At 38.8% G+C, this 25,919-nt stretch overlaps 1 protein-coding gene across 2 annotated transcripts; it reads right to left on the bottom strand.

Moving 5' to 3' along the window:
• Nucleotides 1-260: 260 nt before the first annotated feature.
• Nucleotides 261-25,452, bottom strand: WDR47 (WD repeat domain 47). 2 transcript variants are annotated; one of them, XM_062497534.1, is made up of 15 exons: nucleotides 24,810-25,452; nucleotides 20,175-20,341; nucleotides 18,523-18,606; nucleotides 17,867-17,951; nucleotides 15,428-16,230; nucleotides 12,778-12,904; nucleotides 10,008-10,186; nucleotides 9,648-9,905; nucleotides 8,853-8,928; nucleotides 7,492-7,649; nucleotides 4,669-4,838; nucleotides 3,628-3,798; nucleotides 3,092-3,223; nucleotides 2,271-2,489; nucleotides 261-1,624 (listed from the first exon to the last, which is right to left on the bottom strand). In XM_062497534.1, exons 1-15 carry the CDS (start codon nucleotides 24,915-24,917, stop codon nucleotides 1,482-1,484), a joined length of 2,880 nt encoding a protein of 959 aa, XP_062353518.1. In that variant the 5' UTR covers nucleotides 24,918-25,452; the 3' UTR covers nucleotides 261-1,481. The 2 variants fall into 2 exon arrangements, with proteins under 2 accessions (XP_062353518.1, XP_062353516.1); XM_062497532.1 differs by having other exon boundaries at nucleotides 12,778-12,901.
• Between the last annotated feature and the right edge of the window lie 467 nt (nucleotides 25,453-25,919).

Raw genomic sequence — 25,919 nt, 5'->3', positions numbered from 1 at the left:
GTAATTGTGTAATACATATACATTACTGTATATGTATCTAATAAAGAAAAAATAACCAACATTTTCATCTCTATGCCAGTGCATTATTACTTCCTACACTGCAAATTTCAATACTTGGAAACAGTATCAAAGCTCTTTAGTATTTTATAGCTCTGGCATACTTAAATCATAGGTCAAACTGTTGTATCATAGTTGGATTGAGGAAATATAAACCAAGAATTAAAAATGACAGATGAAACAGGTGCAGGTGTTGGAGGTCTTTATTGAGATTATAGCACAGATACACTTCTATAGTTACCTTTCCACTTTTATACGATAGTTAAAAATGTTTGCTACAGTGCACATATAATTTAGTAACCAAGAGAATCCAAAACTTAACTGCAGTTCAAATAAATAAATAACCTAAAGTTTAAGGTTTATATTTTAAAAAGTAAAAGGAACTGTACAATATGAAAATATAACAATACATAAACATTAGAATCTAAAGTTTTGTAGAAATAAAACTGCGATTTCCCCTACATAAACAGTGCAAGAAATAAAATTCAGATTAAGCTTCTGAACTGGGAATTTAAACAATTCTTAAATTATCATGCAGACATAGCATTTTAAGCCATGCTGGTTTCTATTACAGCATTAATGGTCATCCCTTTTACTTGAAAAATTGAAAGCCATTAAGCTCACTGTGACAACTGCTGCCAATTCACTCTTTTCTACATTATACACAGAGGTATTCTGTTGCATTCAAAAAGTAAAATATCACATGTTTCTACCGAAAAAAGTCAATATTTTACTTTTCCCCCCTCCAACATGTTAACTGGTTCAAAACAATGTCATGTAGTAAAAACAGCAACATCTTTCCCAGCTTAGATGAAAAGAAAAACCCCCATTATATAATGGACCGTAATCAAGAAGTGGTTACTACCTAGTCAATCTTTAAAGTTCAGATTTTTTTTACTAAAAATGTTGAAACTGTGGAGATGTTATAAAGTTTGAGCTCTTGTTTAAAAGTGATGAATACAATAAACCTGAAAAAACAGTGGAAGTAGTTTTATGTGTGTGTGTAACTAGTTACATACAGACTTGATTAAAGTGTTCCTCAACTTAAGTTTCTATACAAAATTCTCATTGAGGCAAAGAACAAGGAATGCAATTAATACCAAACTGTAAACACATCATTCATGTTACTCTGAGTGCACATCAACAACAGAAGAGTTCTCCTCATAGACTTTGGCAACAAGACTACAATAGGTCACAGCAGCATGAGTTCAACATGGAAGACTGGAAGCACTGCAAAAGAATATACTAGAAACACCAAGACCTCCTAGAATCCAGAAAAATCAGTGACAGGTGCCCCTCCTCTTGGTAAGACACACTCCTGCTCAACTGTTGCTCTCTCAAAGCCTCATTATTATTACTTGTTTTGACAGTTCTGTAGTCTCAGGTCTCTGTGCTTTAGCTGCATAGTTGCCTTTGTTTGCACTCTAACCATTGTAGGTCCAAAGGGTTACAGTTCTGTCTGCAGAAGATGACAAGAAGGAAAGATCTTGTGTGTGCCACCTGCACTGAATAACTTTGTCCTTGTGCTCCCCTACCACCATCAGAGGAAGCTGCTTTGTCAGGTCCCCTGTGGAGAGGAAGAGAAATCACTACTGATTTAATGAATCCATATCCCAGCCCTTGGAGAGCAAGTCTTTTGTTAACCAGTTTGCTTACTTAAAGCTTCCATCTGCATTTCACCTTATGAAATGTACTTGACCCCCTTTTCTCTCTCTCTCTCTCTCTCACACACACACAGAGCAAAACAAAAGTGTTTCAGTTTTTAGGCATTACTGGACACAGTAAACTTAAAAATGCAGATCTCTACCATTTTTACAAAAGGTGATTAAAATTTAATGGTTCAAGAAAATCAAGTCATTAGATATACCCAGTATCTTCTTTATTTTTAACCCATCCCAATAAAGATGAGAATTACTATACTTTTTTTTAAGGGTCAATTTTATGAATGCTGTCTGAAAGTTAACGGCCATCTCACCAGATAAGACCGTCAGTCAGTGATTTCACTGCAATGAGACTCTCACCCCAAAACAAGGTTCAGTTCACAGCCTACGCTCAGCACCACAACCACATTCACATATACACACATCCAACCTTTCCAAGCCCTAGTATTCTTCCCCCTTTCCAAGTAAAACCGGATCCTTGAGCCAAGTTCTCAACTCCAACGTGAGAAGCCCCGAAGAGGCAGCTAGCCAGTGTCCCTCTGCCCGTGATACCTTGCAGGTCTGTCACCTTGATCTTCATGTCGTAGGAGCCGGTGAGCAGGTAGTGCGCGCCCGGGGAGAAGCGCACGGAGCGCACGTCGCTGCCGTGGGGGTGGTAGCTCTGCACCATGCGGCCCCCGCGGATGTCGTACAGCATGCAGCTCGAGTCCTCCTGGCCCGTGGCCAGCAGCCTGCCACTGGGATCCACTGCCACTGAGGCTACAGCACTCCCTGCAGGGCCACAGAAACACCAACAAACCCCCAGCAGAGTTAGCTGTGGTTTTGCAAATGGCCAACTTTTTATTTCTTTATGCAAGAACGTGCATTGTAAAAGAATGCTGAAAGCTGGCCTCAAATTTAAGGTGAGCATACCCAGCTTAGAATAAAACAGTCTTTATTTTTCAGCACTAAAAACTCTGACTCTGTAAGTCACGCTCAAATCATAGCAAGGACAGTATTAAAGCTGCGTGAGAAAGTATCTGTTCTATCACAGGAAAAAAAGTCACTCTTATGAAATAATGGGGAACACTGCAAGGAATTCACCCTGGCCCTAAAGTTCCAAGGACTTCAGTTAGGTTGCTGTATTTGAATGCACTTAAAAGTGTCTGTTTGGAAGTCGTACGGCAAAAGCACTACCCATCTTCTGAAAGGAAATGTTACTTTAAGAACAAACAAACCAACCCCACAGGTACAGATATCCTCACAGGTTTTTTCTTTAAGCTAAGCCTCCCTTCTGTGCCACAACTTTCCCTTACATTCACTCTATATGACATGGACTTCTTCAAACTCTATTTTCATGCCAGGATGATTAGAAGCACCATAGCAAATCTTGCCTGTTCCATGAAACGTTGTTCCCACAACACGAACACAACTTGGCACTCTCAAATCCCAAAATCTTACAGTCTTGTCTTGAGATCCAGATGCAATCATCCAGCCACTCCATGTATAAAGTGCTAATATATGTCCTGTGAACAAGAAGACTTCTTAATTTGATTAAGCATCATTAACCCAACACTGAAATATTATTGCACATACAGTTGGGATTATTTTTTGCTTTCAGAGACTTAACAATCCCATGGATAACCTGCATGTTGTGTGATCCAATGCACCAGTGTAGGGCAATACCCAGCTTTGTGCCTTCTCTGGAATGAGGTGTTCACTCTCTCCATTAGATTAACAGCAAACACATTTAACAACACTGCCCACCTCCCCTCAAAATACCTCAAGAGCAATTGGGAGAGGACAAAAAAAGTCTTTTTAAGAAGAAAAACACAACGACTTTAAAACAAACCAAATCAAACCAATCCAAAAACTTTATTAGAATATAATACACACTTAGAAAGTGTGACAGAAACCACATTGTACCTACCAGTGTGACCACTTAGGGCATGCAGGCCTTGTCCACGCTGACAATCTGTTGTGTAAATATTACAGTCCCCTGCTCCAGCACTTATTAAAATAGCACCACCACTTTCTGGGCCTTCCATAAAAGCAAGGTCTCTGATTGTTCCATCGTGCATGCTGAATTCCAAATCTGGTCCTAAAATAATCCAAAAATCAAGAAACAGAGTAAGGCATACTTTGTTTGTTAGTGCTGTGCTCTTTAAAGCAGCTACAGAGATAATAAATATTTTAGGCAAGGGTGAACCTGCCATCAAGTGCAAACATGGCTGTGCACTTCAGCACAGAAAACACTATTTCAGTTACTACAGTTCAAATAAAGTGTCCAAGAAACTTGGGTTTGAGTGTCGCTTAAGCTTCCTACCTACCTCCTAAAGCTTTGCAAAATGTACACAGACCATCACCACTGCAGCTAAGGTTTCTTATAGAGTACCTTTATTTCTTTCTGTAAACTCTGGTGAACTCAAAAGGTTCTTTTTGCTTGGGGAGGAAAGATCATTGAGAATACTGAACTACAAAGGACAAAGCAGCCTAAGTTCAAAACAGCAAATCTAAGAGCCACATTCAACATATTGATTAGGAGAGGTGGGTGTGGAAAGCAGTATTTGCTGGAACAGAAACTTTTAAGATGGGTGAGAAGAGAGAACTAGGCAAGAGAAAAAGGGAACTAGGAATGGAGATCAATTTTTAGTGACAACCAAGCTCTAGAAGTGGGTAAGAACATCTGGTTGTTTTACTGTATATGGGGAGGAATTTGCCAGGAATTTACCAGAGCCCTACATAATGAAACCAAAACACAGCCACCCAACCCAAACAAAACCCTAAAGATAATTTTAAACCTCTCAGTGGTTCTTTGCTGGATAGAGACCATAGTGATAGTAAAGGGAAAAGAGACTGAATTAAAATATTGGAATAAAAATAACAAAACATCAAAAGAAACAGAATGGTTTTGACAAATACTGGACAGTAACTGAAAATAAATTCTCTGAACTAAATATACACACAGTACCTGTTGCATTACAAGTTTCTGCATTAAAAGGCAGCACTTTCACATATTTATCATTAGAACCAGTAGCTAACAGTTGGCCACAGGGACTCCAGGCTACACAGTAGATTGATCCTTTATGATGCTTATTCCTCTTGAAGCGAACTACAGGTTGTTTAGGAGTATTATAAGCACTGTTTGAAGAAAAAAAAAAAGCAAAACATCATATTTCCTTTTATTTCTAAGTAAAAATTTTCCTTTTGTTTCTAAGAAACAAAGTATTCTAAAATGAAGATACTATTTTTCTGTTATTTTGGGTAACATGAAATTGGTATGACTACTTGCACTGTGACATATGCATGTGATCAAAGACAAAAGGACCTTCTCATTTTCTCAATTTTTCCTCATCTTCCTGTTCTATCTGTGACTGAACATGTAAAAAGAACTTACCCAGTCCCTTCATCTGTAAAGTGTTGATACAGATGAAATATAGCAATTGCTAGCTATAGGACAAAACATTATCCCCAGAGTCCAAACCTGGTGTGAGTTCTCTACATCCTTCATACGTCAACAACTCAATTGTTTAATTAACCATGTCCACTTTTGAATATGCACAAGTTCAATAAGGCAACAGTAGGCCAAGCCTGTGCAAGAAAAACAGACCTACCACTCTACGTTAATGCAAGAATCCTGACAGCATCTAATTGCACCATAGATTATTACTTGTAAAACCATATCAGCTTTACACACTGCTGAAATAAAAGCAACAGTCCCAGTAATTTATATTTCCTTGACTGCAATCAATTACCTTCCTACAATGTTCTTTTTCTGCTCTCACAGCAGGAAGAAATCAAGTCCTTAGGACAAAGTATTACAGTATCCATCTCCATATCACTCCAGCAACATCAACAGGAGAAATTCAACAAACTAAACTGGTATTAAAAAAACTCATAAACCTTATAAATACTTGAACAGAAGAGGCAGAGAGAAAAGACAAAAGACAATCATCCAAGCCTGTTGAAAAACTCCGGAGATTAACATTGGTTTAGCAACGAGAATACTACAGTAAACCTACATGGCAGCTAATTTTATTCTGTTGCCAGAGAGGAAATCCATTACAGATTAGCCTAAATCAGGATCACTCAACACACTACAGAGCTTCCTAACTGTCCTAATGCCTTAACTCACACACTGAGTTTGGATTCACCACGTTTTAAGAGCTGAGGATCACTGATTCTCTCAGGACATGGGAGCACCTACCCAGGTCAGAGATCACATAGCCAATCCACTGCATGGAAGCACTGTGATTATTTGAGCAACATTTGCAGAACTCTAACATGTATCTGTCAGTGTTTAATCTTAAAGGCATGCAAAAATCCCCACTCTACTCTCATACCTTTACAGAAAGGGAAAAAAAAAAAAAAACAAACAAAAACCACCAAACCAACCTGTCTCGAATAATTAATCAGTTTGAAGTAAAAAAAAAAAAAAAAAAAGTTTAGTAGGCCAAACACAGCTTCAAAGAACAGTACCTCTACACAACCATAGCTCTTTGAAAAACACATAATTTTGAATGTATGTCTAGACTCTTGTTGTTACAAGGATTAGAATATCTTTAAGATAATGTAATCTCTCTGCTGACTTGCAAATCCCATGATGAAGTATTTTAGGCAAACTGTAAGCACAGTTAAAATCAACAGTAAGTAGAAGAATTACAAGTTCAGAATTGAGGAAATCTCAGTATTGCTTTCAGGTCCAGATGCACTGTGGCTCTTGTCACATCAGATCATGCACTGCAAGTACAAACTAAGGCTGCAGAGTTTCTCAGACCTTTCCCAACAAGCAGAATAAGCAGCTGTGCAGGAGCCAACATGTTTTTCACTGCTTACCAGCCAAGAGGCTGTTTGGGCTTCAAGCCCAGTAAGCTGCCTTGTATTAGGTAAGAGAAACGAAGTCCTTTTTGTGTTGTGTCATACATTGCTCATAAATATTTTGGAATGAAACTTCAAAGGCTACTGATGATATTTAAGGAGGAAAAGAAAAACCAGATTACTTTTTGATCATTTTGGAAGCCTGGACATCAGTCCTAAAGTGGGACAATGTCCCAGATAAAACCACTGTGCAAACTTGTGCACTCCATAAAATTGTGAAATCTAGATGCTTGCACTTCTCCCCTCCTCCAAGAAAATAATGTAAGTGGAATAGAATTAAGGAGATTGCTATTGATGTGGCAATATTTATTTTCAGGTATATTATCCCCATCCTATTAAAAAAAATGTCTGGAAAGAAAACTGAAAATACAGCTGCACAGTAAACCACAAATGATGCTTTTTCTGTCAAGGAACCAATATACCTAGAAAACAATATTTAGAGTAGAAACAGGTCAACAGACATGCTCTGGCAATTTTTGCTGTAGAAGTCAAGAAGATACAACTTCCTCTACTGCTAAGTCTGTCCTCCTGCCAGAAACTGAATCCTGTAAAGCCCAGCTTGTGCTGACTTGGGAACTGACAAATGCTTTCTCCCACTGTTACAGCTGGAACATCAAACCACAGGCCAACCAGTAAACTCAAAAAAGCCCAACTGCTGAGACCAAAAAAAAATAGCACTTCTATAGGAAAAGTGTGGTCTTGTGGCAATACATCTTGCAAATAATAAAGAGAGCAAAGAAGTAGCCCACAAATATACAAATACTTCAGCACATCAACTTATTTTTGTTTAGCAGTTCAAGATTCCAGGAGAGCACTGCTGTGTTTATGACAATAAAGGTATGAAATGTACAGGTATCAGTAGCTGCAGGAGAAAGAATAGTCATGATACAGAAAAATATTATATTAGCTTTCTTACCTTGGGTCAATTACTTCTGGATAGGCACAAACTCTCAAAGTTTTAGAGTTGGAACCAACAGCATATAAACTCCCACTAGGATGAAAGGCTACAGCTCTGACAGCTTGTGTGTCTTCTAGAGTATTAATGCAAATAAACTGCTTTTTTGATTTGTCATCCTGTGTAGATGGATAACAGTAAAATTAGGTTCTTCTGTGTAAAACTGAACATTTAAAAGCAGGTTGACTGTTCTGCAGAATAATGTAAAGCTACTGTAGCCTCGTATTAACAAGTAGCAGCTCAGCAGGCTGGTTCACTCAAAGTAGTTTTGTAAACAATGTCTACTCCAAGTCCAAGAATGCCCTAGAAGCTTTTTTCTTCAACTGACTTTTACAGATAGCATTAATTAGTATTTCTCATTCTCCCTCCAGACTTCTGCCTGCTTTTGTTCTTCTGAACAGCCTACCTCAGATGAGCAATACTACAGTTTATTTCTGGATAAACATATTCCATCTGTGTGACACCTGCAAGGGGAACAAAGCTACCTTTTTAATGAAAACAGTCCAAGCCAAACACAGTTTCTAAACCAAATATAATATTAAACATAAAATCAGACTTTGACCCTGTATGCAACACAAAGTTATCACTGAATTATGTTAAGCTTTATTACATCATCCTCCTTGTGATCTTATGACCACCTTTCTAAGACTATGATTTTAGTTTATGCAGAACTTTGGAATGTACTTATTGCAGTTATTTCCCTATTAACTATTCCCCTGATTTTTCAGACCATACTGACTGGAGTCCAACACTCAAAGTTTTAACCTGGAAAACACAGAACAATGGTTGTAAGAGACATCCCATCGCAACATCCGTTGTACAAGGAGAATGTGAAAGAGCTGGTACTGTTTGGCCTTGACATCAGAAGGGCTTTTCAGGGTGTGCAAGTGTACATCTCACCAGTGTACAGAAATATGTGACTGGGGGAGTGACAAAGATGGAGCACAACTCTTCCCAGTGAAAGGACCAGAGGCAATGGACACCAAATAAAGTAAAGCAAATTCAACTTTTTTGGTATTCTAAAAACACTGTGAGGGTGGTCAGACATGAGACGAGGTAGCCCACAAAGGCTGGGGAACATCCTCCACCCCTGGAGAGACTCAAAACCCAACTGGACCCAGCCCCAAGCATCCTGCTCTCACTGACCCTGTTCTGAGCAGCATGTTTGGATTCAGTGTCCAGATGTCAGTGGTTCTTGTGAATGTAGACACTGCACCGACCAAAATTAACTCTAAATATCTCTTAACAGTAAGAGGATGTCACGCTCAGGATTAAGTACTGTTTTGGTAACACATGTGGTGAAAGACAACAAGAAAACTCACCTCATCGCCTCTTGTCCTAGATAAATTCCCCGAAGAGTCTTCTGACTGTGGCTGAGTGACAGCATGCTCTGATGCACTGCTTTGATTTGGTGAAGTGTTTAACATCACAAGACAAAACAAGAGCAGGGACAGATTTTCTGGTAAGTATTTTTTGGACTAAAGTAACAGCTTCAGCCATTCTCAGAACTGACTAATTTGTGTAAAGTGTTATAATTGTCTGAATCATTACCATTAAACTATTACTTTCACAAGGGACAGCCCTTTTTGCTGCAACTCCAAGCATTGACCAAGTGAACTCAAGTTAAAAATATTTTTCATTCCATAACATACCTATCTATAGATACAATACATACACACAGAGAGGTAGAAGAATTACTACTTCTTTAAGGTCAGCACTACTTTTAGTTAACAGAAGAAATTCAGTTCCCATTCTGTCCTGCTTCTCCCTTCATCTAGTTTGTATTTCATAAAGAAGCTTCCAGAAACTTAGAGCAACACAAAATGAACAGGAACTACACATATAAGATGGAATAAAAAGTCCAAAACTAAAAACAAGCATAAAATGTAAGCCATAACAAATAATCACTATTACTCATGCAGGCTGCCAAAAAAAAAAAAAAAAAAAAAAAAAAAGACTTTATAATCCCTACATAAGTATTCAGAAAACACTGATCATGAGCCAAATACCCCTATTCAATGAAAAATTAATTTGATAGCTAAAGATAAATACAAACAGCTCTCTCACAGTGGTAGCAGAAGGCTATTTCCATTCCTGAATGCTCTCCAGTATCTTACCTTTGATTCCCCTGTACAGGTGACTCTTCAGGAAAGGGTATCTGATTTGCTGATCCACACTTGCGAGGAGTGCTTGTATTAAGATTTGGGCTATCAGTTGTTATCCTCTGGCTACCATCTGAAGGTGCTGATGTGAAGTTACTTGCTGGATGGGTAGATGCAATCCCTTTGCTCCCATTACATTGCTGGCTAAGTGTTTGCACATCATTTCCAAGACTGTCCATACCCATATTTAATTCTCCTAATTTCTGGATAGATCTAATAGCAAACGACAAGTAAAAAACCCAAACCATCAAACCAGGCCATTATGAGAACTTAAGAGAGAGAGAAGGGTGGGTAGAAGAATGAAACTCCTCCAACCTGTTAAGAAACTGTTCAGTAAGGTTCTGTTGCTGGTCAGTTCCATCTTCTTGATGAACTCCTCCTTCTAACAACATCTGCTGATACAACTGTCTCTGCTGCTCTTTCTGCTCTAAGTGCTGCTGGTAACGTAGTCTTTGTCTGTAATATTCCTGAAACTGCTCTGTGGAATCACGAAGCTAAAAAGGAATGAGAATCACAGATGGAATTTAAGTAGTTAATTGTGGTATTTAACAAAAATATTTACTTTCTGGTTAAGTATTTCAAAATATCAAAAAAATATCAAAAGCATCAAAAAGCCAAGAGATTAATTTGAGGAGTGATGACTTTATTCTTTGTTAAAACCAGACACAATTTACACATTAAAAAGAGAAGGCACTGCCAGCCTGCACTATTCACTCTTGAAGCAGTCCTGCCATAATTGTGAAGGAGACTGCTCTTTCCTACAAAATTTCCAAAGTATTACTTCAAATCAAAACAAAAAAGTGATTGAAAGTTGAAAATAAAACCCAAGAAACTATGCAAGTCATACTTTCATTAGAAATTTAGTATTTTCTTCCACAATGACACCTCCCTGCCATCAGCCTGCAGACCCAGTTTATCTCTCCCAGCAGCAGTGATCTATCCAAGCATTACATTTTACTTTTGAAATTGATGCCCTGTTCTAAATTTAGAATTCCTTATTTTCTGGACAAAGACAACACTTGAACTTCCTTTCTCGTAGTCTTATCTTCTTTACATACTGTCTTTAACTTCCCACACTGCCAGATGCCCAGGACTTGCTGCCTTCCCAAACCTCATTTTTCTTTCACTTTTCTGCTAGCATCTGAGAACAAGATAAAAATGAAAAACAGAAGACCAAAAACACTTTAGTCCAAGGCCAGATTATTCACACTGAACTGCCCCACATTTTCTGAAGAAAAAAACCAAACTGCGTATTTACCTATCAAAAAAAACCCAGAAAAATACTAAAAGATTAAAAAAAAAAAAAAGTAACAGCGAAAAAACCTTGTGTGGGTTTTTTGCTTGTGTTCTGGAGTGACAGTTTTGTCATCTATGATTTAATGTTGTGTAAGGACATCCTCATAACTTTGCATTAATTCAGACAATTCGTACACATTCTGTCTTTTTAACAGACTTTGTATTTGTTCTATTAACAATTATTAACAGTACTTGCATTATAATTTTTTGTTCTCTGACACAATTTTTTTTTAATTTATAATGGATTTCCTAGCCCTGTTGCATTTGCAAAATACTTACCACCTCAGGTTTCTCATGGTGAATACTTGCAATTCAGAAACTCCAAAGTTACTGACAGAAGTGAAAAGCATTTATTTCCTGTACTTGAAATTCATGAACAATTCCCCACTCCCTAGGTCATCATCCTAAACAACAAGTAGATTCTTGTCTATACTTCTTTTCATTTGTTACAATTTTATTCAATCTTTTGATTTTTTGTATTCTGTGCTACTACTTTCCAACTAACACGTAAACCTAAAATATGTTGCCCAGTAGCTCTATTCTATAAACTTTGGCTTCTAAATCAGCCTCTATAGGAACACATCAAAACCAAAGCTCTAAAAAGAAACTTAAATTAATTTCTTACTCCTACAGGTATATACCTACACCACTGTGATGTGAGAAACAAAACAAGATGAAATGGCACCAGGTACTACATTCTTTTCTACTCGTGTCTAATAGCCTGGCCAACATCTTCACCACAACACCTCTTGCCCTCATTCCTTCCTACAAATTCTGCATCTGTTTTATTTTTTTTGCCCCTCTTGAAGCCTGCCCAGTTCTATATTCTTCTAGCTAAGCTCTTCCTTCCCTTCCAAGTTGCATACAAAACACCACTGCAGCAGAGAAGTGACTCAAAGCCCTTGAGGGGAGTGAAGTCCTCAAATGTGGAGGACTCTGTTAATCTTACAGTAGATCCCACTGCCTTGCTCAAGTATCCAGAGCTTACCAGAACACAGCCCTGTCACAGCTAGGCTGGTTTTCAGTCCCACATAGATGTCATAAACCAAGACAAAGTTTACCTAAGAAAATTAAACCTGAATCTGCAAACAAAACAGACAGCACATTCAATGATATTTTTCATTACCAAATTTAGAGACTAGTATTTAACTGTGGTAAATGAATGGAATAATTAACTGTATTCATTTTTTCCTTCTGAGCTATTATTTCACTTAGCTTATATTGCTATTGAGGAAAAAAAAAAAAAAAGAGAAAAAAGATAGTGAAGGCACAGGCCTTCAAAGATGAATCCAGAAAAGGCTATGCTATTGGATTCTGAATAGCAAAGATATATTTATGAGGCAATTGCCTAATTTTAATTTCTCTATGTTCTAGACAAGTACTGATGTAAGATGACCCATGAGAGCTACACCAGAAATTACGAGCTATGTGCTAGATTTCTCACTGGAACATGAAGAGGATGCTTAAGCACTGTCTAATCTAACTTTGTTGACTCTTCTACTTTTTCTTTCTTTTAAAGATATGCACAACAGTTTAGCTGGACTGCTGATATGACAAAGCCCTCTAATCAGCTGCATTACAGACTCAAATGACAGCAGAACTTTATACAATGGGGGGACAAAAAGTAGTAGCTCCTTTTACAAGATGCAATATTTACTATAGTAAAAACAAGATTCAAAGCAACCCGTTGTCATGCATGAAGTTCTCCACACAAAGGCAAATCATTATGAACATTGTGATCAGAACCCAGCTCAAAGGGCCTCATTATTTTTGAACAACCAAGCACTACCTCATTTTTCTCTTGTTTGGCTGATCCCTGACTCTGTGCTGCAGCATTGAGTTCATTTTCTGGAGCCGAGCTCTGGCACGAGGTCTCACTGCCGATGGGATGCTGGGGCTCCACAGGAGTATCACTTCTCGCAGCAACATGGAAAAGAAGAGAAGCTTAACTGAGAAAAATTAAGAATAGAATATCAAGTGGGGAAAGGTAACAGTCCAGAGTAAGATCTGGTAACACAGGCACGCAAACATACTTAAGTCACATCAAACAGAAGATACTGCTTAGGCAAAAAATGCCACTTGCAATGTGTCACACTAAAGAAAATAAATTCCCTTAGGAAAAAGTTCCACTTGCAATGTGTTATACTAAAGAAAAACTCTCTGACAAACAGCAAGCACAGCCAGTTTCCAAAAAGCCTTGCTGCCACAGCACACCCCAATTCCATTTTATCATCCCTACATTTGAATTCTACATCCTTTAACTAAGTTACTCAAAATCTTCCACTTCAAAGCAATTATGTGCACAAAATGTATCTGATATAGTATGAGACCAAACTCTTCCCAAATATAGCAGTTTAATTACCACTACCAATCTAAATTGAAACTAACATCCATAGAGGTTTAAGATCCATTCACTTGAACGTTCCTGAAAGTGTCAAGGTAGAAAAATGTTGGTATTGTTTTTTCTTTTCTTGTGTTTTAAGTATTTTTGCATGACAATGTTTGCAAAATGTTTTGGCAATCAATCCATCAGTAAATGTGCAGAACACATTACAAGCCTTGGATGCCCACCTTCAGTTTTGTCAACTTGAAGTCTTTTACTCAGTGACTTGGAGCAAAGGTTTTCTACAAGTTATTTCAAACTTTTTGGATACCTCCGTACAATAACAAAAGTAACTCAGCTGACTAAAAGACAACTGCTTAATGAACTCAACTTACTAAAGAAATACAGTATTTATGTCATGGGCAAGAGGAAGCAAGGGCCAGATTTACATAAAACTCAGCTTCCACCCTTGCAAATACTGCTATTTAGGCTGGACACTTGACCTGAAGTTAGATTTTCTTCTGAAAAATGTAATGCCTTCTTGAAAACTAGGGGTCTGGCCCTATAGCTCTACAATTCTGACCCTCTAATCCTAACTTTCAAGAGATGTATATTAATGAAAAAACATATTATAAACTACAAACTTCACGTGAAAAGGCCTACATAAAGCACTGCAGCAATTAATCATCTCCTTTAGCCCACACAATGATGTCATTTGTGCAGAATTAATCTAGTACTCCAATTTTGAAAAGGGAATCAAAAACGTCTCAAGAATCAGTTTTAACACTGGACCCTGGTCCACTCACACAAGTGAAGGTGTTTGACACAGATCAGTAAAATTAGAGGATTCACCATAAATTAGTATCTTCAGAAGGTACACTTTGTAAAAATGTTACATCAGGGATACTTCCATAAGACTTAAGCTATCCACAAAAGCTCCAGAAGAACTTGTGAAGAGCCTGGTATAAAATCCACTATTTTAATCAAACAAAACAGCTCATTTCAAGTTAAGTATTAAGATAAATATTAAAACACACATTACTGTAAGTATTTCCATTATCACTAGTGAACTGACATCAGTTTGGGAGTGTTTGTTTCCTTTTACTGACTTTAATTACATCTGCTCTTTACCGTAACACAACATATGGAATATTGCTCCAAGGCAAAACTAATAGAGACAACAGCTGTGGCCTGGATTGATCACCACAGCCCCAAATGTTGTCTGCTGGCCACTGCACCCAAGTGCAGGGCTAGTTACCCATCTGGTCCTCTAAGAGCCAAAACAGCTGGCAGCTGCTTTCTAGGGGAGTTAGACTATAACCATTAGAAAGGGACAGAACTGCTGATCAGAAGAAAGGCCAGGCAGAAACATGATGATAAACCTCAACTGATAAGTACTATTTCTCCCAGTTACCAGGGCATTTCTCTCAAAAGCCAATTTTGCAGTCTACATTTCATTGAAGAACTTATTAATAGCATAACCCAACTATATCAAAGTTCCATACCAAAAAACACAGTACCTTCAGTTGCCTTACTCATCTTTGGTTAAAAAATATTAAGTAAATACTTCAGCTGGGCTACTACTGTAACAATTTAAGTGACAGAGGAATGCTACAACAATGGCATATTGTCATTTCCACCGACTTCACTGGGATATGGAAATTGTTTAAGGATACTTAAGTAAATAATTTACAATGTCAGGACCAAAACTATTTATCAGGACTTGAGGACAGAATGCAATGGACAAAGAAGATGGGAGTTACAGTTATTTCACTGTGTCCGTTTATTAATCTGGAACGGAAGCACACAGTAATACTGAACACAAACCCTAGCTAGACCATATTATATACTCAGAGCATATTTGTGCTCTGTGCTAGGAAACTTTTAGAAGACCCAAATTGAATCCATAAAGCTCAAATCCAAGTATGAAAATCTACTTATATCATAAAAGCATAAGGAAGAAAACACCCTCTACACAGAGTTTTCATTACAACAGAATTTAAGCAACCAAATTACTTTTCAGTGTTATAATTATGTTCAGAGTTACAGTGCTGGTAAGAACACAGAAATAGTGCAGCACAAGCTAAGGTAAAAACAGAGCTCTAGCTGCACTTACCGCTCTGGTGACTCTTCAAAAATGCTGTGACATTCAGTATTCTCCAGCATGAGACTCCTACTGAGGTTCTGGACTCCAGGGTAATGGAAATTAGCGAAGGAGTGGGACATGGGAGAGGTTTTGGTCCCGAGGTCTGTGACCCGCTTGTCGTGGTTTGTCAATCCACACGAGAGCCCATCCAAGGCTGGGTTTAAGGAGCGGGTCATGTAAGCGTCCGCTGACTGAGGCCGTCGCATTGGGGATGACGGATAAGGGGAAAGTTTGCTTATAAGAGGTGTCAGAAGATCAGCATAGGCAGCTTTTGTAGGCTTGAGGAGTTTATCAACATGAATATTAAGCATCTTTTGTTCAAAAGCACAAGAAAACACAGTAGCTGGCAGATTCTGCAGCCACGATAATAAGCTAAGGTCCAAGTCATCACAGCCATTACCACACAAGAGATCGATGCCCAGCAATACTTCGCTTTCTGTGATTTCTTCTCCTGTAGCTTTACTCTGACAGAATTCCACACAACATTCGTAAAGCAATCCCTTCATCACAAGCTGAAACAAGCGGTTGTTACTTGCTTTGAAGCCGGCCTCGCTCAGTTTCCTGTCTGCTGGAATGAACTCTGCCACCATGACACAGGCTTCTTCAAAGCAGTGCACCCGAGCAGTGCTGGGATTCCAGTCCTTGAACTCGGCGTGGTTGGTGAGGCGAGGCAGCGTCAGCAGCAAGCACAGCTTGCTGTAGTCTTCCTTAGAGGGACAGTATTCCTCCAGCGCGTGCAGGCACTGCACAGCCTCCCGCATGGTAAATTCCAGCTATGGAAACATTAACACCAACACAGCAATCTGCACTGCCTGTCTTTCCACAAGAAAATGCCTGAAGAACAGGCAGCCACTGGATTTGCCTGCCATCATTCATTTATTACTATGACCGTGCTTACAAGTTCATTAAAAAAGCATATAGAGGATGAAATTGCTGATCCAAGTGCAGTTGGAGAAAGAAACAAATCCCTACATGCTTTGACTTCCTAGAATCCCCCTTCCAGACCCATTTTTTACAGATTTATGGAATGTTTTCATGTCACTGCAGGTTTGATGGGCTTAAAATTTTAAATCTGTGACTAAGCAGCTCCAATTCTACTGTAGCACAAAAGGTTACTTCCATTCTCAAAGCCAGCTGACTTATTTTCCCCTTTATTTCTATAACCTATGCCAGCAGCTTCTAATAAAAGCCTTGTAGATTGATCTACCTTCCAGTGATTAGCAGCTTTTATACTGAGATTTTCTGTTCCTCAATCAAAAATGTTAAAAAAGTTCAAAGAGTTCTCAGAAGACACGACCTCCAAATGAATAGAGGGCTTTATTACAAAGCTGTTGACAGCCAAGAGCCAAGAACCATGTTAAATACTCAAAACCTGACATTTTTTAGTTACACAGATTTAAAACCCAGTAAAATTCTGCACCTACCCATGTTACCTAGACACTTCAATACAGCAGCCTTGGACCCACAACATGTCAACACATTGGCAACAAAATAAGGAACATTAATCTAATTTTTTCCCCTCTACTGCTGTCCTAGTAACAGTGTACATATTGAGGGATCAAAGGACTAGTACCCCTCCCATTTACAACTAGGAATTAGGACTTACTTTAACTTTCTCTACTCTGTCAAAAAAAATAACAACTGAAGTACAATGCAAGTATAATAAGACAGAGAACTAATATCAATTCAGTCTGGAAAACAAAATCACTTGTCTTAAAACTACTGTCATTCTTAATTTTTAATACAATTTTTGTCTTAGAAATTTAGTATTACTGTATTATCAACTTAAATGAAAAACTGTAACTAATTTCACAATCTACATACCTTCTTCCCAGTTTGAGTTAATGTCTCTTTCCATATCAAAAACTTAAGTCCACAACTCCTGCTGTTTGTACATTTAACTGAAAGAGTCCTTTGTGAACACATCTGCTCCCTCAAAAAAAACCCCACCCCAATTCTGACCTTTCTCTACAAAACCAATAGAAATTAAGCATAGAATTCATTCAAACTTTAATTTGGCCTGAATTAACACAGTAAATTTCTGCGATCCTGAGGCCTGCTTCAGAATACTTCTAGGGATAAAAAGGAATCAAAAAAAAAGAACAGCCCTGTACTTTAGCACAATGGCCTGAAATAAATCTGGGAGTCAGGACCACAGACACAGCATATAGTCACTGATCTATCTGCAAAGTTTCAAGCAACCCTTTTATGTACAACTGCATTTGAGACCAGGGAGCCACACTCACTTCTCAGGAATACTGATTACTTTATTCAGTGTTTATGAAACCATTTGGTGATAGCTAAAATTTGTGTATTTAATGCTGGGAGTTTCTGCTCTGCCTTTAATCAGACTAATCTCAAGAGATTTTCTGACAACAAAAAAATTCCCAAACCAGAGGCAATTCTTACATGCTGAGGCTCATCTTCTGCTGACATTGCATTGTTCACACACAAAGCTTCCAAAAACTTCTGCTTCATAATAATGTAACGAAACCTGCAGGTGAGAAGAGAAATACTATACATCTTGCTCCAGTAGTTAAATAATATTCTAGAGACAAGCAGGCTTGTCTCATTAAATTACATGAAATTTCTGAGTTAGGCATAGCTGTTGTCATGACAAAGAACCCTGATACAAATTTTAACAAATTTGTATCCACAACACAAAAATACTTCTTTAAACACAAAATAATTATTTCCATAATTGCCTTCAGAAATATTCTACTACAACTATCAGAAGGCTAATTGGAAAAAAAAAAACAAACAAGTATAGCAATCATTATTTCTTGAATAGAAGTATGACAGAGCATCTATTAAAAGGTTGTACAACATGCATCATATTCCTAAAGTGTATGGCACATGACAACTCATTACAGACTGTGTGCACATATTTTAAGTACAAGTTTAAAAACAGATACACACACTTTAGGGACAGCACACAGGCTAGGAAAAAACACACCAAAAACTGGTGAAAAACTCATAACCACTGTTTTTCTAGACAATACTTAGAAATCCAGGTATTTTCCAGAACTCAAAAAAGCTGAACTCTGACATATATTCTATTTTACCTTTTTTTGTCGAATTTTTCCATACATTCAAGAGGCTGAATAAATTGAAGAACCTCATCCCACTGGCCATCAAGAATCAATTGCCTGGTAAACAAAAGGATCATTCCTTGAATGTCACTGGACAAGAACATCCCTTTTCTAAGTAAGCAGCTCATTTAAATACAAAACAATAATTTAAATACACAACAGGTCATTAATCTGCTTTGAAAAGTCTATGTTTTGCACAGGTGCCAAGATGACTGTTTAATAAGACTAACAGTAAGAGCAAAATCCAAGTCTGTATTTTGAAAAAAATAACTGCATACTAGAAGAAAAAAATTAAGTACTTCTAAAGACACATCAAAAAACGACAGAATGGTCCTGTGTCTCCTGCTTTACCTGTTATTCTTATTTTAAAAACAGCAAAAAAAAAATCTTACTGGAAGAATTTGAGTAAAGGTGCAATTTCAATGAATACATCCAAATAAATGAAAGAATTTAAAAATTAGTTCATTTTAATTGTAAAAATACTGCTGGGACTCTTTTATGAAGGGGATGGGAAAAAAAAGAGCTCCCATATTAACCATGTAAGAGGAAGAGCTTGGCAGGAAGGGTGCCAGCACAGGAGCTCCAATCCCAGGATCAGTGGGCTGGATTGCACAGGTAGAGCAGTTCCATCTCTTCATGCCCTCCTTTCACAGGGAGCTCTCTATAAAAGGCCCAGATGCCTTCCTACAAAGGAAGGATGAATTTCTCCAACTAAACTAACAATGAAACAAACCCAAAAGGATTACTAACTTGAATCTTTCTGCAATTCTTTTTTCATTTCATTTTAGTCCAATATATATAATTTTAATGAAAAGGGAAGACAGGTGAGAAGATTTATTTGGTGATAAAATGTATTTTTTAATGTTTCAAGAACAGCTGTACAAACCACTTGCTCATGCTTCAACATTTTTAAGTACCTTTGGCATGAATAGAAAACATCAATGCTGAAAAACTAGTGTGGATGTACACTGATTCTTTTTAATATTCTGGAGGCAATATCCTGAATGGTAAATTGCACCAACCCTCATGCCTTGATGATAGTAGATACTCCTTTTATGTTGTTCAATTTAAGATAAACCTAAGTATTACTTTGAAATGCACTTTTTCTTTTCTTTTGGGAAAAGCACTGGAGACCACTCATCCTTGATCTCAGCACTAGAATAACTGTAAAAACATTCTAGAACCAGTCAATAAACCACACCTTCAGGGCCATGTGATTGGTAAGCAGATAGAGACACATCACAGATGCCAGCAGGCCTTGCTTTCCCATCTTATTCATGCCTACAGTTTTCCCCCAACTTAGTCTGCACTGACACTGGTACTTGTTAAGGCTCTTTCCCACCTGAATTCATTGGTGTGCCATAAAAATAACAAAGTTAAATTGAACAAGCAAACAAACAAACAAAAAATCTGTGTAAATGCATGCTAGTGCTGCCTAGTCAGTGACTCTAGAGCTGGAACACACTGCAGGACTGGGCCACAGAATGGGACCATGAAAAAGCAGAGTAAGATGTGGGCGCAGGTTAAGATCTCCTGTTTAGTGCACGGGGCTGGTGACTGAATCACAGTCCAGCTCCTGTGTTTTCATAAATGTGGTATTTAAGCAGCAGGAAAAGAAGTCCTACCTTAGGAAGAGCATGTCATCTGAAAACAAGCCATTAATGACCCCACTTTCTTTCTCAAGTGCCAGCATGCTGATGTGAAGCTTCCTTGAGTTCAGAAAATCTAGTATTAGCTTAATTATTTCAGCTTCTTTAACGTTCACTGTTTCTTCAGCCGTCATGATGGCAGACTAAAAGGAAAGAAAGAAAGAGTTTTAGCTCTGATCAGTATCTTATATTCTGCTTCATTAGCAAATGTTGGCTACCAACAAAAATAAAAAAGTAAGACAGAACATAGCAGCATTACAAAAATTAAATAAGTAATTGATTTTGAGGTTGATTATGAAGCCATAATTAAGATCTACCAAATCACCTGCAACTTTTCCATTTCTGTCCTACGCATAGAAGCCCAGATTAAAAAAACATCTACCAAGAAATTAATCCTCTAGCAGTGTGAAAATATTGCGCTTACTAAGTCTGCAATATATAAAATTTTCCTCTCTGAAATGCAAACAGTGAAGTTCAAAGAGCATGAGTGTCACTTACTATGTCATCATCTCAAGCTCTCACATATGAACTTAAATATTTTCAACACATATAAAAAGCACAGCACAGTAAAAATGCCATTTCTCCTTACCTTTGAAGTAGCATATGACAGATTTTCATTCTTTCTTCCTAAGGGTGACTATTTCTGTCTACTCCCCTCATGGAGGATCTAAAGCTGCCAGCCCGAGGTGGCCTAAGACAGGGCTGCTGGCTGCCAGACTCACCTGCCTCCAGCTGCGTGCTCCTGGCCCCTCCTCACTTGTGTCACTGCAGGAGCTTTTCCACCAGCTCATGTAGCTGGCTCGGTGTTTAATGAGCTGTCCTGCCAGCCAGAGAACAAGTGGGCAGATGTAGCTGGGGCCAACAGGCTGCTTGTTTAAAGCTCCCACAGATAAGGTCCAAGCTCCTTTGGCAACACAGCTTCGCCAAGGATATGAGAATTGCAGCAAGTACTCCTCTAAGGAAAGCTATATTAAATTCTTATTTTAGCTAATTCTTGTGTGATTCCAGTAAGTATGAACTGAAGCTGTTGAACTTTCTTTTTCAAAAGGTAAAAATACTTTACAAGTAACTCCTAAGCTGATCTGCTGAAAAGAACTGGGGATGAGGGGAGAAACCCACTAAGACAGCCAAATTACACAATACTGCCTTACCAGGAGCCCAAAAAATCCAAACCAAATCCCCCCCACACACACCTAGCAGCACTCCTGTAGCTACAAGAATACATTTTAACAGAAGGAAAATTTCAGTTTAATCCCATGTTGCTACTGCAAAAAGGGGCAGTGCCACTTCTCAGCTCTGCACCCATCCAAGCCAGCTCCCAGCCCCACAGCTGGGCTGTGTGCTGAACCTGACCACTCCTCTGAGCCAGGGGCAACTCCAGCATTTACTCACTCCACAGGCACCATGCCGACAAAAGGAACTAAAAGAGCTTTGCTCTCTGGCAGTAGCAAAGTCTTGAGCTGACTTCAGTGCACTCTCATAATCACTTTAAGACCAGAGAAGAAACCAATGCCAGTGAGGAACCCTCAGGGGAGACACTGGAGCACAGTGATGAGAGAAATGAATAAACGGGGTGGGAGGGAGATGACCACACAGAGCAGGACAACCACAGCAATAGGTTATAGTTCCCAGTGTCTCTCCATTGTGATTCAAAAGGGGACATAAAAATTGTTCTTGATTCCCTCATGAAATCAGTCATTTATGTAGATCTAGCTACTGAAAGACAACCAGCTGCGCGCAACCCACCTTCCAAAACAACTTGAAAACATGATGCAGCCTTCATCGTGTCCTTGGAAACCTGGAGTTTACAAACTATCTACCTCCTACTACGGAAAGATGCACAGAATCTGAGTAAGTTTGAATAAACCAAGTAAAAGACTCAGAGTAGTAACAAGAAATTAGTTATTTACCAGAGAGGCAAGGAAGAGACAACTACTCCATGAAACTCCTCACTGATCACCATAAACCAATGCTAGCAAACTTGAAGGGATACAAAACCTTAGGCCTTAATAACATGGTTTTTTTGCACGACTGTCTAAACCCCCAAATTTCCCATCTTCTTCACAATTGTATGCCATTTTTTTCCACATAAGTTTTTGCCAGAACATTTGACTAGCAAAGCATTTGATTACAGCAGCACAGTTTATTTTGGAACAACAGAGACCTAGTTGTGCCAGATGAAATGGCCTAACTTCTTAAAATGGCTGGGTCTAATTCTCATTTTAGTCAGAGAAGACTCCAAACACCAAGTATTTTGATGGATTTAATGAAAGACATGCCCAGAGACCATAAGCACGCTCTCAGCTAGTAAAGTTAAAAGGAAAAATTAAACTCTGGCTTGCAAAAAGCTTTGCTGCAAAAAAGAAAAAGACACACACCCACAAATCAAAATCCCAAACTTGCAGAAAGATGCTTTTTCCTCATGTTTTAGCCCTGTTTCAACTTCCTGTTTTGGCAACTGGATACGGAATTTTGGTCCCAAAGAAAAAAAACAACACTACCTTTACACACTGAAGGGGAAAAAAAATCAATACAAATTTAACCAGCAGTTTAGGTTAACACCTTATTTCACAACCTCATCTAAAACGTTTGTACTTCTCTTTTATTACGCTTCATGACACTGTTGGTTTTTCTATAAACTAATTAACCCCCTTGTCAAAAGACAAAGAAAGGCTTAGGCAAAAGTGTACTGAGATTCCCCATCAGAAAATAAAATCAGACTAAGAATTCCTTTGAAGAAAGGCACATCAAGTCCAGCTTTCTTTTCAACAGGCTCTACTGGACACAAGTAGAGTAAACAGGAAGCCACCCTACACAGCTTCAAAGCTTGTCCTAATTATTTATATATTATACTGATGACAAAATGAGCATATTATTCAGTACTTTGATTCAGAGTATATCTACATTATGTAAATCCAGCATCTGTGAGCTGTCTTCCATTTTCCATTGCAGTTTTTTTTTAAATAAGAGGCTTGTCCTGAACATAAAGCCTCTGACAATTTGAACACTTAAGTTCATTTACTTAATTTTCATAAATCAGGGTAAAGAAAGGTTGCATCCGCCATATTTCATATAGGACTAGTAACAGAACTTTTGGGGTACAGCAAAGAAAAGTGTATTACAACATCCAGACTTAGTTTGGATAGTGAACTTCTGAAAGAGTTGAAGTACACTGATAAGCTCATCCATTAACAGTGTTATGATAATATTCAGTGTGCATTCTGTATCAGTGCAACACAAAAAGCTAGAAAAGAACAGCAAACCTACCAGAGAAGATTTTCACATAACTGATGGTTTTTAGTCTGAGGAGCTCAGACTTCTAAGCATTATGCTGTCAAAGTAATAAGCAGCATTTTAGCATGAAATTATAAATATACACAGGCTTACACATCACCCTCTACAAAATCTGTGAGGTCTTCTGACACTACTGGTGTGTCAGTACGTGTATAAATACAAATAATAATAATTAAAAACCAAAGGACAGCAGGGAAACTCAAGATTAGAGCTCAAGCTGCATCTTTGGTCCATCACACTGTATTGCTTCCTGCTAGCACATATGGTACATAACGTCACAATCTGATCAGCTCAAGCTCTAATACTCAAGAATGACTGAAGCACAGCATTAGCTTGAGGTACAAATGAAAGCAAACAAGAATTAGAGCTTAATATTTCAGGTACCTTGTATTAACCACATTTCTGATACTTTCTGATACAACCTTTATATTTTGCCCAGTCTTTTCAGAATGGCACTTCTCCACATTTTCCTTCTACCTCCTGTTCACTCCCTCTTATCTTCTGCTAGTTCTGAATTTAAATTTATTTTTCTACACCAGGAAAACAAAACAACTTCTTGCCACAAACCTGACACAGCTTTCCCTCTAACTTGAGTTGACAGGATGTTGTTTAAACAAGCTCTTTGGAACATAATACCTAATGCTGACTCTCCCAGCAAGAGGCTTCACCCTTGTTCTGTTCTTCCTCATGTTCTAAGAACATGCCAACAGCAAGAACCCTCTCATGGTGTTAAAAGCATAAAATAACTCTCACAGCATTAAAACATCTTTATAGTCTCTTATGCATATAAATATACTATTTCAGGAAAATGTTTATAAACTAGAAGCATTTAAATATAGGTAGCTTAAAAGAGAGACTTTAGTGCTTTTTTTGAAGAAATTTAAAATGTATATGAATTCACGTGATAAAAATTAAAGGTAAAGTTTAATATTGTAAAATCAAACTGAAATTCTACAGTAAGCATTATTCATGTTATTTATCAACTGAAACAAATCACTTGCCAATAACCCAGAATATACATTCAGAAAAGCAGGCATAAAAAAGGAATATAAAACCTATAACTATCCTGAAATACAAGAAAAAAAATAGTACAGTTCAAATCTTGTCACGCTGTGAGAGCAGTGACACATTTAAAGGGACACTCAATGCCAAATTAGGAGGCTTGGTTCACTGACAGCTGCGATGCAGACCCAACAACCTCAGCATCCTGGTGAGCTATCACAGAAAACCTCAGTGTGAACAAGTCATACATATTTAAAAACCTGGCTATTTTGCATTAAGCTATTTCACCTTTTAATCCACCCCACAGTCACTTACATTTGACTCTTGTGCCTTCCCAGAGGCCACTCCAGACTTCTGGCTACACAGAGCCCACAGCCCACAGTCAGTCCCTAGTGGTTCCATTTCTGAAGTGCCCTCAATCATCTTCCAGTTACTCTATATCAAAAGAACTTACAAAAATTAAAAAAAAAAAAAAAAAAAGAAAAAGAGAAGGAAAAAAAGAAAAAGAAGACTATAGGCCAAATTTTTACCACAACTGATTCCTACAGCAGTCAGCAAAGCTTGCTGATACCCGTTTCACCCTAAGAAATCACACACTTCATTATCTTAAATGAAATGCACTAAGCATATTAAGGCCTTAAGAGAAAACCTCCACTAAACTTTGCACAGCTGAACTCTGAGACCTTTTCTACCCCAACACACAGCGAATCGGTGTCCTCTTACACACCAGCCTTTCCTGCCTGACAGAGACTGTTCACTGGCTTGCCACGCAATAATCCATTTTGCTCCCCTGCTTAGATCAGCTGTTGCTCCCGAGCCGCCCGGTAATCCTTGTCTCACCACGCCTGGGAGGTGACCGCAGAGCTCAGCATTCACCAGTCCCTGCTACAACACGCACACGCCTCGCCCAGCGCATTCCGCACCGCGAATGACAAAAAGGTGACATTAAATTATGCAATACTTCACATCACAGTGAATATGTAAGGCAAAAAAGCCACCAAGAAACGCCAAACAACTCCCAAAGACTAGATATTAACGCGTTCGGACTGTAATAGCCCGCGTTGTTCCAACATGTTTTCCCTCTCCACGCGCGACTCCACAGGAGATCCAGCCCCGCCGGGTTTACAGCAGCCGCCCCGGTTAACCGCGTCTCGCAGCAGCATTTGGGAAACGTGAGCGCAGCACCAGCGGCGGGCAGGGCCGCACGGCCCCGGGCACAGAGCGCTGCCCCGGCCGGGCCACAACAAAGGGGCGGCGGCGCTCGGGCGTCGCCGGCAGCCGGGGCGATGCGCCCCCCGCGGGGAAGCCACGGACGGGCCCCGGGGCCGGCAAGGACGCCGGGCGGCGCCCACCTGGAGCCGCAGCGGCCGCAGCCCCCGCCCGCAGCCCCGCCGGCCCCCGCCCTCCGTCCCGCCCGCTCACCTG

The sequence above is a fragment of the Cinclus cinclus genome, chromosome 8, assembly GCF_963662255.1.
Source record: "Cinclus cinclus chromosome 8, bCinCin1.1, whole genome shotgun sequence".
Taxonomy (NCBI): Eukaryota; Metazoa; Chordata; class Aves; order Passeriformes; family Cinclidae; genus Cinclus; species Cinclus cinclus.
Note: the sequence above shows the minus strand (reverse complement) of the source record. Positions and strands in the feature narration are given on the sequence as shown.